Source organism: Zophobas morio, unplaced genomic scaffold, assembly GCF_036711695.1.
Source record: "Zophobas morio isolate AGI-343-1 ecotype UQ-CSIRO unplaced genomic scaffold, CSIRO_AGI_Zmor_V1 ptg000022l, whole genome shotgun sequence".
Classification (NCBI taxonomy): Eukaryota; Metazoa; Arthropoda; class Insecta; order Coleoptera; family Tenebrionidae; genus Zophobas; species Zophobas morio.
Window position 1 is genome coordinate 2,479,441 of NW_026972127.1, and position 16,729 is coordinate 2,496,169.

The 16,729-nt window shown below is 35.3% G+C and overlaps 1 protein-coding gene across 1 annotated transcript; it reads left to right on the forward strand.

Moving 5' to 3' along the window:
- The first annotated feature begins 331 nt into the window (after window positions 1–331).
- Window positions 332–16,522, forward strand: LOC135133832 (uncharacterized). The gene is made up of 33 exons (XM_064062351.1): window positions 332–670; window positions 756–819; window positions 868–1,061; window positions 1,109–1,318; window positions 1,575–1,733; window positions 1,788–1,912; window positions 1,961–2,143; window positions 2,195–2,357; window positions 2,405–2,606; window positions 2,669–2,764; window positions 2,815–3,011; window positions 3,588–3,803; window positions 3,856–4,005; window positions 4,056–4,174; window positions 4,314–4,469; window positions 4,528–4,639; window positions 4,693–4,873; window positions 5,405–5,586; window positions 5,639–5,690; window positions 5,762–5,955; window positions 6,004–6,210; window positions 6,267–6,425; window positions 6,471–6,595; window positions 6,641–6,823; window positions 6,877–7,039; window positions 7,090–7,291; window positions 7,333–7,389; window positions 7,454–7,653; window positions 7,730–7,942; window positions 15,491–15,652; window positions 15,704–15,819; window positions 15,867–16,191; window positions 16,243–16,522. The coding sequence occupies exons 1-33, from the start codon at window positions 607–609 to the stop codon at window positions 16,440–16,442; spliced, it is 5,331 nt and encodes a 1,776-aa protein (XP_063918421.1). The 5' UTR covers window positions 332–606; the 3' UTR covers window positions 16,443–16,522.
- The last annotated feature ends 207 nt before the right edge of the window (window positions 16,523–16,729 follow it).

The window sequence follows — 16,729 nt, forward strand, 5'->3', positions numbered from 1 at the left end:
TGTATAGTTGATGATAAACAGAGCAAAGAGGTTCGATAACATTCATGTTTTTTAATTACATAAATATATTTACTTAATATTAACTACTTAATCAAAATCGGCAACAGTTTCGATGACGAAATCGTGATAGTTTTTAGAAGCTAATCTACATAAACTCTGTACCAGCACTGAAATTCCCACTTTATATATATTGTAGTAAATATAAATAAATAAATGATTGAATCCGACCTTATGTTTCCTTTATCAATTTATCTTGAAATGCGTTTTAATATTATTTTGATAGCGCGATTTTTTTCGTTTAATATAACACTATGCGCATTCAAACCTAATTTTTGTTTCAATTAACATTTCCCCTTCTAGTTTAGATTTTCATCCTACCGGAAGATGGTCAATTTATACAAATTTCCCTTCCTGTCGTAGGGTACTTAAGAGATATAAAAAATTTTAAGTGCCTGTGTTAATAGCAAAAATAATATTCATACTAATAGCGTGACCTCCTCTAGAAGTTATCAGTTCGATTTAAAGACTTTTTTGTCTTATATCAATATTTATTTTTCGTTATACGTTGAATATGCTTCATAATCGGTGGACGAAGTACCATACAAAATGACGACCTGCAGTGTTCTACAGTATGTAGCGAAAATTATAACAATACATACGAGTATTTTAAGTAAGTATGTGTATTTGTATAGAAATTTTATAATTTGTTTGTTCTCGCTTTTCTTCTTTTTTTTATGCTAAATTTAACCTTTTAGTAAGTAGTTCTACTTGTGGCGCGTATGATCATAGCAGCTACACTAGGCTACCACGCAGCATCAGGTAATAATAAAATTATCTTCATGAGGAATCCAACATTTTTTTGAGCAGCTGTTCTCTTCCACAACACCCACAATTCGGTAATTGGACCATCTACAACTCCCCTTCGCAGTTGTCTCCTGGTACGTCGGTACCAGAACAAACAGTCCTAGAAATAAGTTGTCAGGAGAGTTACAGAATAGACGGTGAAGACTTCACCACTTGTATCCGGGGGACATGGAAACCCAAAATTGGACAGTGCTTACGTAACAATTTCCTATATTTGAAAATTTTTGTTGGAAAAATTTTGCAGGGACCTGCCCCACGATAAATACCACCTTGGCAATGAGAGTGACTTGCAGACGTAACCACCAAACACTAGACTCTTGTGCTAACGTTTTTGATAGCACAGTTGCGTACTTTCAATGTGCTGACTATTTCGAGTTCCAGACTTCGGACGAAGAACAGACGCGATGGTGCTCGAACGGAAACTGGGTTGGGAGTTTACCCATGTGCGTACCTAGTAAGTTTTGAAATGTTATACCGTTGCTACAAAATTTGTTTTGGTTGAATTTACGTAGTTAGCAAGAAGATTACTTAAAACTTTGATTCTGTTTTTTAGTTATTTAACTTTTGATCATCACACTTCCTACATTTGCTCTTCGATCTTCCACTAGTTGTCTGTAACCTGGTACTCTTCATGTGTTAGTGTTATTTGTTCCAGCAGACTTTTCTCGACACAAAAGAATGGATTGATACGTCGTTTGCTTTATTTTTAGTTTGCGGCCAATCATCGCCTATAGCAGATCCTACATTAATTATTGGAGGAAAGAAAGCAGAAAGAGGTAAATACCCATGGCAGGTCGCTTTATATGACGCTCAGAGCAAAACTTTACTTTGTGGAGGAACTCTATTAAATCAAAGAGTCGTCTTAACAGGTAAATTGTACTAAAGAAGAAAATAGATTTAACTCTTCAATAAAATATTTGCAGCGGCACATTGCGTTACAAACGCTGAAGCTCATCTAGAATCAACAGAAAAATATATAGTGGCAGCTGGAAAATATTTTCTATCTTACAGTCATCCCGACGATGCCAACCACACACAGTTTTCTTCTGTAGGTTGTTATGTGTCCAAAACTGTCACTTCTGTTTATAATTTTTAGGTATTTGAAATGTTTATTCCGTATCAGTATAGAGGACCCGCTCGACATTATGCTGGAGACATTGCCCTTGTAGTTACGAGTAAAATCTTTAATCTTACTATCAACGTTAGACCCATATGTATTATATGGCAGACGACACGTTATAAAGAGCTATTAGATCCTACTAGAACGAAACGTGCTTATGTAAACGTGGTTTGTGTCAGAAGTCCGTTTTGAGCTTACAATTTCTTGTAGGTCAGCGGTTGGGGTTTCACTCGAGAGTTCACAGATCGTCCTGATGTTCTTAACGACTTGGAAGTTCCCCTGATTAGCGATCAAATGTGCATGGATGAACTACCCGATGAAGATACTGAATATGTGACTGACGATAAGTTCTGTGCTGGCTTTTTAAATTCTAGTAAATCTTTTTATCTTCTGGAATCGTCACAGACACGAAAATTTTAGGTACTTCCGTGTGTAAAGGCGACAGTGGTGGAGGCCTGGTAATAAAACGCGACAAACGTTACTACATCATTGGAATTGTGAGTATTTCACCTCGAGGAGCCACACAACATGGTGGCTGCAACAGCCAACTGTACACTCTTTACACTAAATTTTCCTCCTACATTGAAGACTTCGTAATGGAGAATGAAGCCAAATTTAGGCCGTGAGTTCTAAAATTTAATTTAATGTCAAGCTTTTAATTCGTTTTTCCAAATACAAACGCAGTCGTTTTGATTGTCGAGTTATTTCTGACTGTAACAACATTGTACTGAGTACAGAGTCGCCATCAACAAGAGTGATCGTTACAAATTCGTCTAACGGGTAAAATATACTTCCTGTTCAATTTTACAGTTCTGGGAATTTTGTTTAAGTAATGGCTGCATTTTACCGAATCATCCAGAATTTGGCAAATGGCTCGTTAATGGATCAGAAAGACTTCAACCTGGAATGTCAGTAGCAACAGAAACCCGACTAAACGTACAATGCGACGAGCATTTTAAATTAGATGGTGGACGGGTAGTAATTTGTAAGGACGGAAAGTGGTCGAGGGATGTTGGACGATGTCTGGGTATGTACTTTTCCTATGGTGTTATTATAGTGTAGTTAAAATTAATTGTCTACAATACGTTAAGAACAACAAAATAATTGTCATCTTGTCGATTATGGAACCAGACTAAAAAATTTTGGCCGTATCTTTGGTGAAGACATGATGAAATGATGTCTTTGTTCAAATTTGAGTTTGTTTTGTTATTTTATTTCAATGTTAATATTTTTAAAAAGTTGAATAATTCATTCCAATATGTTACATTATACAGGGTCCTCTGATAATGAAAGGAAAATTGTTTTCAAATTTTCGTATTTAGTGATAATAATTTTCTCTGCAGTTACGCGACCTTAATTAACGAATATTTAAAAACTTTAAAAGCCACAGAAATTATATTCACCTCAATGAACGTCAGTCTCATGCACTGAGAGACAAACCGGTTTGGCAATGAATTAATTTCTCCAAAATCAAAAAAAAAAGTTGTCGAAACCGTGTTCAGGATCATTGTACATTTTCGGAGTATCGTTACAAAACTGTTGGAGGGAAAAGCGTTGATAAGAAATGCTCTCTAAATTGCTAAAATTAATTGTCCGTATTTAGTCGCAGAAGTCTGTCCAGCAATAGTTAGCACACCACGTATGCAAGTCACATGTACCTACAAAGGCAAAGAAAGGAAAAACTGTATTAGAGCCGTGGAAGGCACTCAAGCCAAGTTTCAGTGTGCCAACTTTTACGAAGACGTGCAGTTGAAAATTAGACCCCCTCAGTTCTGCATCAATGGGGAGTGGAATCAACCAAATCCTCAGTGTGAACCAGGTTAGCATACACTGTAGTGCAGTATAGTAAAGCGTAACAAAATTCATTACAGTATGTGGGAGAAGGCCAACCAGAAATTCAACTATTGGTGTGTCTAACGTTACCTCTGAAGATTATCCATGGCATGTATCTATATCTTTGTACAATCAGCAATATTCTGTATGCAATGGAATTCTTTTAAGTCAAAGAGTGATACTCACAGGCAAGACTCGAAATCTTTGTCGAAAATTTATACGACTTCAAAAATTTTAGCTGTGGATTGTCTGAGGTATCCAGACGATTTGATACCCAAAGAAAATGTCAGCGTAGCTGTAGGAAAGAATTATGGTGAATTTGACGACGCCAGGGACACGGAGGCACAATTTTCTCAAGTAAGAATCAAATACCAAAATCAATATTCACGGTGTTTTCCAAATTGGAGCATTAAAAAAATGAAGTCTAAAACAGAAAAAAGAGAGAGAGAGCACCTGTATTGTCGTTTTTGTTGGCACGTTGACAAAACAATTTTAGGTGAACGAAATCTTTATACCCTTTGACTATGAAGTCGGGACTGCAAATATTGCTGTTTTAATTACAAAAAAAACGTTTGTGTTGTCTCGGAATGTCGTGCCGGTATGTTTAGACGTCGGCCAAAATTACAAATTTTTAGAAAATCAATTTTTTTATGTAAGTTCGGCCGTTTGTCAGTTGTAGACGGAATATAACCACATCAAATCTGTTGCAGATCAGCAGTTGGGGTTATGACGATGTTTTAAAAGAACGAAAAATTCAGGTGTCTTTTAAAAATGCATTAAATTTTGAAGGACATTCAAGGGACACAATCTGCTTATTCGATGGTATATTTAGATGAAATTTTTAAAAAGTTGGTAATTATTATTTTTTTTGATAGACAAGATGGGGATAAACTACCTTGGTAGTGGTCTTGTGTACGAATTCAATGACAAGTACTACGTAGCTGGGATTATGGATATTCCCATAGTCGGGCATTTTGACACGTTTCCACAATATGCCAATATTTCGAAATATATGAGTTCCTTTATTTTACCAAAATTATCTACAACTGAAACGTAGTCTGTATGTTTCAATAAGCTAACAGTGAAATAAACGCACGTTTCTGCTGAAAGTTGGTTTTAGTCTGATGTTTTCTTTCTTTAATTACGAAACGTCTTTGATGAAATATTTTCATGAAAAGTGACACGTTGAACATAATTCTCTTGCTTTTATGACAGATGTCGTTTTAGTACGGGATTTTTTGATACGCAGTTATTTTTTTCAAATTTTAAACATACTTTTGTTTATCGGAAAGTTTTTCTATTGGAAAGTAGCCACTGCTGTGCAGACAGAAACCAATTAAGACTTTGGTGGGGACGATATGCAAAATTTTGGTTAGGGTTTTACCACCTAGACGACAATCCTAATATACATTTAAAATCTGACAACGATTGACCTAGTTTTGTAGATTATCCGTCTAATAAAAATCCGGACACAATTTTCATAATTTAAAAATGTTTAGCAACAAGTTACGTCACTGATCCAGAAGGAAATTTGAACTCTTAAGTGACAGTTTTGACCACGAAATCGTGATAAATTTGACTCGCTAATCTCGTCATTTATAACCACCGGAATTCCCGTTTTAGATATCTGGTAATAAGTATAAACAGACAACCGAGCTCGACCTTTTTTGCTTCAGTTATCAATTTAGTGCGAATTTTGTCGTATATCATTATGCGTATCCAAATCGATAACGGTGTGATGGTTGCCATAATTGGTTTATGCATTTTGGGTAATTCATGGTTTTCCGTTGACAAAATTAACTACATTTTTCTTCCTACTAGTTCATTGCACCGACAGCAAAACCAGAACACCACGACTCTCCCCTAACAATAGGTAACGTTTTTAAAAGTGGGTTAATCTACACAGATTTAGCATAACTAAATAATATTTAAAAAAATAATTAGCTGTGTTCTGCCACCACATCCACAATTTGGCCGATGGACCATTTACGAAGCCACCGCTCAGCTATCCCCTGGAAGCCACGTACCGCCCCGTACTACTTTAGAACTAAGCTGCCAAAAAAACTACAAAATAGTGGGCGACGATACCGTTACCTGCATTCGTGGAAAGTGGAAATCCGAAATTGGAGAATGTTTACGTAAGATTTCATTCCACCAGTGACTATTTTCTCCAAAAGGGTTCACAGGGACGTGTCCTAAAATCAGCAGCACTTCAGTGATGAATGTAAATTGCAGCCGCAACGGAAAACAGTTGGACTCTTGTGAAAATCCTTTCGTCGGAACCGTAGCTCGAGTTAGCTGTGCTAGTTATTACGAAGAGCAGCCTGCGGGACGAGGACCAATCCAGTGTATTGACGGGATTTGGAATCGGAGTATTCCGAAGTGCATTCCAAGTAAATTATTGTACAATTCGATTATGCACTGTGTTTATTGACATGCCACATTTTAGTATGCGGCGAATCTTCACACGAAAATAACCCTACATTAATTGTGGGCGGAGCTAAAGCAGAGCGGGGACAGTACCCTTGGCAAGCCGCTTTGTACAAAGCACAGGATAAAAGTCTACTTTGTGGTGGAACTCTACTAAATCAAAGAGTCGTGGTCACAGGTTTGTTACCCACTAACTGAAAAAATTACACTAATTGTATTGTAGCAGCACATTGCGTAACAAATTCCGAAGCTCAAGTACAACCAAAAGACAACTATGTCGTTGCAGTTGGAAAATATTTTCGACAGTACGACCATTCTGGCGATGCAAAAACGGCACAGTTTTCTTCTGTATGTCCCCACATAAGAAAACAGTCACTTTTATTTAGGTTTTAGATACTTGAAATCTTCGTTCCGTATCAGTACAAAGCACAAGCGCGCCATTATTCCGCAGACATCGCTGTCATAATAACAGAGAAAAAGTTCGATCTGTCTGATAGCGTGGGACCTGTGTGTGTCATGTGGAACCCAAGACGCCACCAAATGTTGGTAGATCCTACCATAGCAAAGCGTGCCTATGTAATAATCCATTTTGATTCAGAAATGAACTCTAGTAGAGTGATTGCTTCTAGGTTAGTGGTTGGGGCTACACCTCCGAGCAAAAAAATCCTTCTGATGTTCTCAAACATTTAAAAGTGCCCATTATCACTAACGAAAGGTGCTTAGGAAGCTTGGACCCCGACGACGTGAAATACATGACCGACGATAAATTGTGTGCTGGTTTTTTAAATTCTAGTAAAATTTGCAACTTTTTGGGGTCAGACTTACCATAAAGTCAATTTTAGGTGCTTCTGCTTGCAGTGGAGACAGTGGCGGAGGTCTCGTGTCTAAATACAAAGGGCGTTTTTATATCGTTGGAATTGTAAGTATTTCGCCGAAGGCCCACCATGCTGTAGGTGGATGTGACAGTCAGCAATATACCCTGTATACGAGATTTTCCGCCTATATGGAGAACTTCGTACTGGACAAAGAGGCACGATTTAGACCGTGAGTTATAAAACTGGCTTGTTTTTAATTTTCAAATTTAGTCGTTTTGGGTGTACAAACGAGTCCGACTGTGACAGTAACGATTTACTAACTAGTAGGTAAAAACTTTAAACTTTATTTATTTATGAATTTTATACTTTAATGATCGCAATTTAATTTAAGCAAGCGTTGTACCCTACCGAACCACCCCGAATTTGGTAAATGGAGTGTTTCTGGGCCAGGAAAGGCCTTTCAGCCTGGAATGTCAGTAGCAGCAGGAACCGTTTTGACAATACAGTGTAACGAGAATTTTGCACTGGATACTCCAAACACAATATTTTGCTGCAATAAGAACGGGTCATACCATTTAGGGAACTGTTTGAGTATGTATCATGACTGTGGTGGCAAACTTCTTGACATTTTAAGTAAACAAACTATCTTTTTTTTTTCATTTTGCAGAAATGTGTCCAGTGATAGTGGGTACAGAAAGCATGCAAGTCACATGTAGCTATAAAGGCGAAGAAAGAAAAAATTGTACTGGAGCTGTGGAAGGTACTGTCGCCAGGTTTCGGTGTGTTAACTTTTACGAAAATGTGGGTTCGGATAGGGAATTGGTTCACGTATGTGTCAATGGGTCCTGGGACCAGTCACCTCCTGTGTGCGTACCATCAGGTCAGTATTATCCGTTCACAATCTTTATATAGTACGGTTGGCCATGAAAATCTAGCGAGTTTGTTGGTATTCGATCCAGATGAATAAAAATTCCCTGAACTTTTTTCGTTAGGTTATGTTTTATTAAATTAAAGGTTAAAAAATATGCCAGAAATATAAACATTGTTGCCGATACTGTCAGTTTTCAGTACCAATGACCAAGTTAACGGTATCCATTTCTTAGAAAGCATAAAACTTTACAATATTGAAAACAGTTATTCGGCTTTTTGTAGGTGTTTGTTTCATATGTAAGAAACAAACACTAAAATTTCACTTAAACATTGTTTTTATATGAATGGGGTTCTACATACGACTATTGTCGCATGCCACATTTAGCATCTCATCTTTAATTCTCAATCAACAGTTCGTTCTGCTCGCCCACTCTTCTTAGAAATGGAAATTTCGACCTTTGTAAACAGTTTATTTCCATATCTTCCAACTTCTTTTTTCACTTTTCTAAGATTACTAAAAGAGTTGGTAAAGGACAACAACCTTGCTCTAGTGCTTTGATGGGTTTAGCTCTTCTGAAACATTTTTCCGGCCTTAAATTGAATTATTTATCTATAGAGAGCGGATTTATAAGCACAAAAAAATTAAGAATAAGCGCTTAAATAAGCACAACATTTTCAATAAAAAAGTTTTATTTTAAGCAAAAAATCATTAAATAAGCATAACACTTTCATTAAAAAAGTTTTATTTTAAGCAAAAAGGCATTAAAAACATAATCATATTACAAATCAAAGAACACTTCTTAGAACTTTGGATAAAATATTATTACAATAATCCTAGACTTTATATTTTACACACGTATTTCAGTTTTCTTTAAAACAATTTATGATTGTAATATGTTCCAAGTTATCCACTGTAAAATTTTTTCGCCGATCATTTAAAATGTGTTTAAAATTGGAGAATGTGCGTTGAACATCCACACTCGTTGTTGGCGCAAATTTGAATTTTGCAACTAATGTTGAATCTAACTCCAAATTTTCCACCTTCTGGCCTTGCAAAACACGAGTAACGTCGGAAAGAACACCGAAACCTGCATTTTTATTTAACACTTCGTCAAGTTTTTGAGATACTCTAGTACCAATATCACCCCTTACTGCGTTTGCTTGTTGTTTAAATTCTTTCACTAAGTTTACGGCATCTACGAACAACATGTTGGGTTTTTCTAACTTTTCTATTACCTCGCATACGAATTGATAATTGCTTCTTAGAAAAGCTAGATCTTGTCGCAAATCTTTGTTTTCCAATATATTTATGCAATCTTTAATCGATTGAGAAGAATCTTCGCTAAACTCCGTAACTACTTCCTCAAATTCTTTGATATATGTGTCATAATAAAATGTGGCTTGTAACCATGTTCCCCACCTCGTTATAATCGGCTCTGGGGGCAATGGTATGTTTGGAAATTTTTCCTTAAAATGTTGCACTCTTAATGGGGCTTTAACAAAAATCTTTTTACCATTTGCCACTAATTTATTAACAGTAGGAAACTGCAAACGTATTCCTTCAGCCACTCTGTTTAAACCGTGAGCAATGCAAGTAGAGTGAATTAAATTGGGGTACAATATTTTTAGATTATTCCCTGCTTTCAACATATAACGAGCTGCATCCGAGATCATCAATAAAATTTTATTCGCCAGTACGGAATTTGGCAAAAATAGTGACGTAAGACTGTCATTTACAAATCTGGTAATCGTATTGCCATTTGTTTTATCTAATATTTTCAAACTTACTACATACCCTCGACCAGGGAAATTTTCATTTAAGATTCCAACAATTTAAATTGCCACGTATCTTCCACAACTATCGGTTGTTTCATCGACAGCGAACCATAAATAATTATCTCCAATGCGATGTTTAATTTCGTTGTAAACTTGCTGAAACACCGGGCCTACATAATTTTTTCGGAGAGTACTTTCAACGGGAATATGTCGATTGCAGTGTTTTTCAAGGAATTCTTGAAGAGGGCCTTTCTCCAATTTTTTTAAATGTATATTGGACTGGATCATCATTTTACATAAATCGAAATTAAACTGAAACTGCTCATCTTTTGTGGAAGTAGATGCAACAGATTTATGTATGGTCTGCTGTTTAATTTTAGAAACTTCAAACATTTTCTTCCTTTCTACATGAAGAGTCGTTCTGACATGTTGCGTCACGTTATATTTTTTATCACTTTGAATCTAAAACAACGTACATATACAGGGTTAACAAAGGAAAATAGATAAAAAAAATTAGTGGTCTTACGGTTTTCACACAAGCTCTGCAGAATATTTTGTTGTTTTCTAATTTTAATTCTGGAAAATCCCTTATCCACTCATTCGGCGTCGATTTTACTTTCGGCATTCTTTTAAAATATTAGTAATATTACCAAAAAGAACTCAACATGTAACAAGGGAGAACCACGTATAACACTGTACTACGACAGATGCGATAGACTGATGGTTGTGAAATAAACGGTCCATTTACTTAAAAGTTTCCATTAGAAAAATTTAAAGGTAAGTAGTTGGGTACAATAATCCTTTTTTCTAGAAAATCTTCAACGGTCTTGCCGCAAAATGCCGAAAAAGAACATCTGGTTAAAAGCTTTAATTCATTATCAACGGAAGTAAGGATTTAAAGTCATAAAATCTATGGAGTATTTTTCCAATCCTATAATAAAATTTTATTACTCAAACGACCGGAACCTATTCACAGAAAGGGTTTTGAGTAAGTGTACTTCAATGGTCAAGTACAGGTAAAACGCATACGATACGATACGGCTAACTAACAAGTATTTGTCATCCCGACAAGACCGGCATTTGAACAAAATATGCATTAAAACTCATATTCGTCGAAAAAAGCATTAAATAAGCATATAAGTTTTAATATGCATAAAATTGATAAAAAAGCAAATAAGCTTAAAAAAATGTGTCAAATGACTCCAAATTGTATGATAGTTACAGATATAAAAAAGTTTTGAAGGGCTTACATTTTTCACAAAAAGCATTAAACCTACAAATCCGCTCTCTACTTATGCAAGTGCTCTTAATTTGCTTTTACTAAGTACTTCCAAACGCTTATTAAATAAGAACGTTACTATACGCCTTCTCCAGGTCCATGAATACTTACAAAAAAAAATGAAAATGCTTAAAATTTCGTGCAAACTAACAACGTGGATGATCTAACTAAAATTATACCTATTTTGTTGTACGTCAGTTAGTTTTTCACATACTACCTCGATAAATTTAGAAGGAAAGATCCGTAAAAATATCACCCCCCGACAAGCTACAATTCACTGCATTTTCATTATTTCGCTATGAAAATCTGTATCATCACCGTCATTTTCAAATTCAGATTCTGAATCAGATTCACCTAGCGAAATAGTGAAAGGAGGTATAGATTCGTACGAAAGATTTCCCATATTTTTTTCCCAATCTGCCAAAATAAGTTTTTCACAATGTTTACAAAAATTTTGCCACATGCTTGGAGTACATTTAGAAAGCGCCTCGAGCCGTAAATTCTCCACCCTATTTTTTAATGAAGGTTGAGAATTTATATGCTTGTTGTAATAGTTCTTACAAAATCCCCACGCCATTTCAATTGGATTATATTGACAATGGTACGGAGGTAATCTAAAAACTTCATGTCCACTTTCTCTTAATGTCTCCTCTACCAAATATCTTTTTTTTTTCTATTGTTTCTGAAGGGTTTAATTAAATCCCACAACTGTTTCTTCGAAAATTTTTTGTCAAATTCAACACTATGTTTAAAGAGCCATTCCTGCATTTCACATTTTTTACTAGAAAAAGTGGGTGGTTTATCCACCTGAACCGAATGGTACCGTGCATTGTCTAAAACCACCACACATTTTTGGTTCAACTTTGCCAAAGCAGGAATGAGCTGATTAACCACCCAATTTTGAAAAATTGTCCCGTCCATCATCGTTTTCTGATAGTCTCTATCGTTATTTTTTGAATTTAAAAAATTGTTACAACCATCCAAGAACCCCCTTGAACAACCCGCGTGCAGTATAGTAAACCCTGATCCTTCACTTTTAATTTTGGTGGGATTGCTTTTTAGATCAGTATCGTGCACCCAGCGACGAATGGACGAACCATTTTGACAGATCCATGTTTCATCCAAATACACGAAAGTCAATTTTTCACAAGAATTTAGAAACTGTAAATATGTTCCCAAAAAAGTAACGACATGTTTTTGTTCACATAGAATTTTGCGACCATTCACTTCCCTGTGTTTATAACCCATTGACTTAAGAATTTTGTATAATTCGGTTCGCCCCCCTTTAAATTCCAACTGTTCCATAGAATATCCCAAAAGACTATCTACATTGAAAAATTCGTTTTTTTCATTAAGTTGCCAAATTTGTCGTTGCAGGTCTTTCCGAAACATATAATTTGTAAATAAAATCCGTTGGTTTTCGCTTGCCAGATAGTCATGTTTTTCAATTTTGGTTTCCTGTTGATAAAATTTCCGCCACAGGTGATGTTTCCACCTATGAGAGAAAAAATTAAAAAATATTTTGCAGCGTATTTTTACATTACAGAAAATATGTTCGAGACCCTCATACTTACTTCTTGCAATTTTTTGTTGCAGTAAAACTATTTTAGACATTTTTTTTTTTAAATAATGTCGCAATGATCTGTGAATCTGTTACAATGACAAATTATCTATGCTGACAAAATTAAAACATTTGTTTGCTTGATTAAAAAATTGCGTGTAATAATTCTGATCTAATAAATGAAGTAGAAAAGTGGCAATCCAGCTCAAAGTAAATGTCAATCAGACTACTGACAGACAAAAAACTAAATCATGAAATCAGTTTATCCAACTTAAAGAAAAAATATCAAAGCCTACTTTACTATATAAAGATCGTGAATGGATAATAAAGTATGTACATTACTTCAAAAAAATCAACAAACTGTCAAAAACGTCGACATCGGTTCAAATTCCTCTGTTGATGAAGAATTTCAAATAAATAAAATTATCGACATCTTCAATACCTCTTCGTCAGCTTATGAACCAAGAATGTTCATTACGGTACAAATTCTTGGCAAACCAGTTAAATTTGAGTGTGATACCGGCAGTCCAGTCAGCGTCATTTCAAAGAAAATCTTCGATGCATTGAATCTTAAAGTGACTCAAAAATCGAAAATTTAAAAACATAAACATCTATTTTCTCGATATTTTTAAAAATCAAATAATTGAGACGTCGGAAAAATTGTAAAATCAAAAAATCGAAAAGTTTTTTTGAGTTGCCCAGAGAAATCAAAAATCGAAAGACAAATTAAAAAATTGAAAGTTTAAAAGGCGAGAAATAGAACAATTCGAAAGTTGAAAAAACGAAAAACTGAAAAATCTAGCAGTACTCGCTACGAAAAGACTGATTTTGGCAAATAATCTATTCTCTAAGAACAAAAGGGCGGGTGGGTGGGGCTAGCACTTGCCAAATAACCTACCCTCTAAGAAAATAAAAGGCGGGTAGGCCGGACTAGTATTTGCCAAAAAAACTTATTTTGGCCAATGACCTACTCTTCAAAAAAGAGATACTAGCCCCGCCCACCCACCCTTGATTTTCTTAGAAGAATAAGTCATCTGCCAAAATCAGTCTTATTTTGGCAAGTACTAGTCCCCCACCCGCCCTCCCATATTTTCTTAGAGGATATGTCATCTGCCAAAATCAGTCTTATCTTGGCAACTCTGAGACTGATTTAGGCAGATGACCCATTCTTCTAAGAAAATAAAGGGTGGGTGGGCGGGGGGCTAGTACTTGCCAAGATAAGACTGATTTTGGCCAATGACTTACTCTTCAAAGAAAAGATACTAGCCCCGCCCGCCCACCCTTGATTTTCTTAGAGGATATGTCATCTGCCAAAATCAGTCTTATCTTGGCAACTCTGAGACTGATTTTTGCAAATGACATATTCTCTACGAAAATAAGGGTGGGTGGGCGGGGGGCTAGTACTTGCCAAGATAAGACTGATTTTGGCCAATGACTTACTCTTCAAAGAAAATATACTAGCCCCGCCCACCCACCCTTGATTTTCTTAGAAGAATAAGTCATCTGCCAAAATCAGTCTTATCTTGGCAAGTACTAGCCCCCCGCCCACGCTCCCATATTTTCTTAGAGGATATGTCATCTGCCAAAATCAGTCTTATCTTGGCAACTGTGAGACCAATTTTTGCAAATGACATATACTCTACGAAAATAAGGGTGGGTGGGCGGGGGGCTAGTACTTGCCAAGATAAGACTGATTTTGGGCAATGACTTACTCTTCAAAGAAAAGATACTAGCCCCACCCACCCACCCTTGATTTTCTTAGAAGAATAAGTCATCTGCCAAAATCAGTCTTATCTTGGCAAGTACTAGCCCCCCACCCACCCTCCCATATTTTCTTAGAGAATATGTCATCTGCCAAAATCAGTCTTATCTTGGCAACTCTCAGACTGATTTTTGCAAATGACATATTCTCTACAAAAATAAGGGTGGGTGGGCGGGGCTAGTAGTTGTCAAGATAAGACTGATTTAGGCAGATGACCCATTCTTCTAAGAAAATAAAGGGAGGGTGGGTGGGGCTAGTACTTGTCAAGATGAGACTGATTATGGTAAATGACATATCCTCTAAGAAAATACGGGAGGGTGGGCGGGAGGCTAGTACTTGCCAAGATAAAACTAATTTTGGCAGATGAGTTATTCTTCTAAGAAAATAAAGGCTGGGTGGGTGGGGCTAGTACTTGCTAAAAATAAAAAAATAAAAAATTAAAAAATGACAAATTGAAAAATCGGAAAATTGAAAAAAAAAACATCTTACAAAATCGAATTCGAAATTCCAGTTTTCATTTTTTTTTAGCTTTTAGATTTTTCAACTTTTGAATATTTCATTTGATAATTTGTTTGACAGTTTTGCAGTTTTTAATTCCAATCTTTTGATTTTTCAAGTTATAACTTTACAATTTTGGAATTTTTGCATTTTTAATTTTTCAAGTTCGCAAGTTAAACTTTTTCCTTTTCACGATTTGTCATTTTTCGATTTTTTAATTAAAATTTTGAAAAACCGAAAAATCCAAAAATTGAAAAATTAAAATTTGATTTTGGTTCAACTTTGCCAAAGCAGGAATGAGCTGATTAACCACCAATTTTGAAAATTTTTATTTTTACATTACAGAAAATATGTTCGAGACCCTCATAGTTACATCGAAACTGCCAAAAACATATTTTTATTGCAATTTTTTGTTGCTGTAAAACTATTTTAGGCATTTCCTTGCTGACAAAATTAAAACATTTGTTTGCTTGATTAAAAAATTGCGTCTAATAATTCTGATCTAATAAATGAAGTAGAAAAGTGGCAATCCAGCTCAAAGTAAATGTCAATCAGACTACTGACAGACAAAAAACTAAATCATCAAATCAGTTTATCAAACTTAAAGAAAAAAGCCTACTTTACTATATAAAACGAAAAGCTCCTACCATTCCTAAAATCTTATTATTTTTACATTACACAGCATGTGGCAAAAAATCATCGTCGAATACAAATCAAGTGACCAACATATCTGACGTCATAGCTTCGTCAGATTATCCATGGCATGCAACGATATACAATGTACAAAAAACGCCTGAGTTTGTCTGCAGTGGATCGCTTTTAAGTCCGAAACTCGTTTTAACAGGCATGTATTAACAATCTTTGCGAAAAATTTCAAACTTGCGAAAATTTTCAGTTGCAATTTGTGTCACTGACGCTAAAGGAAAAACAAAATCTAAAGAAAATTATGAAGTGGCTGTTGGAAAAATATACAACAATTCTACCGACAATAGAGACGCTCAATTTTCTAGGGTTTGTTTTCACTAGTTTTAAAAAGCAATAAAGTAATCATATTTTAGGTGCACAAAATTCTTCTAGCTAGCGAAAACGTTGGTGATAGTTATAGTGGCAACATTGTAATTCTAGTTACAACAAAAACTTTCGTTCTATCGACCAGCGTCTTCCCTGTATGTATAGATCTCCACCAAAGATACATTTTTTCAGAAAATAAGTATGGATTTGTGAGTGCTTTTGGTTCAATAGGAGCTTCTAATTATACGAAAGTCTTGAAAGAACAGAAAATATATTCTCCTTCTCGCTCTATATGTCAACACTGTCTGATTGACAGTTTTCGTCGTTATTTTTTAACAAATGACAAAATGTGTGCTTCGTGTCCCAGTAGAGGTTGGTATACTTGGTACTTTAAAAATCATGGTAATGTATATGGTTTTCCAGGAAATGGGTGCATCGTCGACATTGGTAGTGGTTTGGTGTATAACCACCATGGACGGTATTACGTCACTGGTATTCAGACTGCTTTAGTAACAAATTATTTTGCAACAAAATGGTGCAATATTTCCCGTTTTGTGGTGTACACAGAGATCTCCCATTCTTTAAATTTCTTAAATTTAACACTAAATGAATACCAAACATGATATTTTTAAATAAGGTAATAATTATGTTATCAATTATATATGTATTATGTGATTACACCAAATGTTCGGTCATTTTTTATAATAATAATGTTAATAAAATAATTAAATTCGACTAAATTGATTTCTTTACGGGTATTTGTGTCTGACTGAAAAATACAATGGGGCATTTTCTAACAAAATCTGTAAAGTATATAGGACGTACATACCACTAAGAAAACTTTGGTATGTAACTTTACAATCTTTAGCTCTAAACGAGTTCTGCCATAAAACAATTGTATAGTCCACCG

What these genes read in the sequence shown, in the direction of transcription:
- LOC135133832 (XM_064062351.1), top strand. Translation starts at nt 607, where the DNA reads ATGACGACCTGCAGTGTTCTACAGTATGTAGCGAAAATTATAACAATA. An exon ending in TTTACCCATGTGCGTACCTA is followed by an intron (nt 1,319 to 1,574) that starts GTAAGTTTTGAA and finishes CTTTATTTTTAG; the next exon opens with TTTGCGGCCAATCATCGCCT. An exon ending in CCATAGCAAAGCGTGCCTAT is followed by an intron (nt 6,824 to 6,876) that starts GTAATAATCCAT and finishes GATTGCTTCTAG; the next exon opens with GTTAGTGGTTGGGGCTACAC.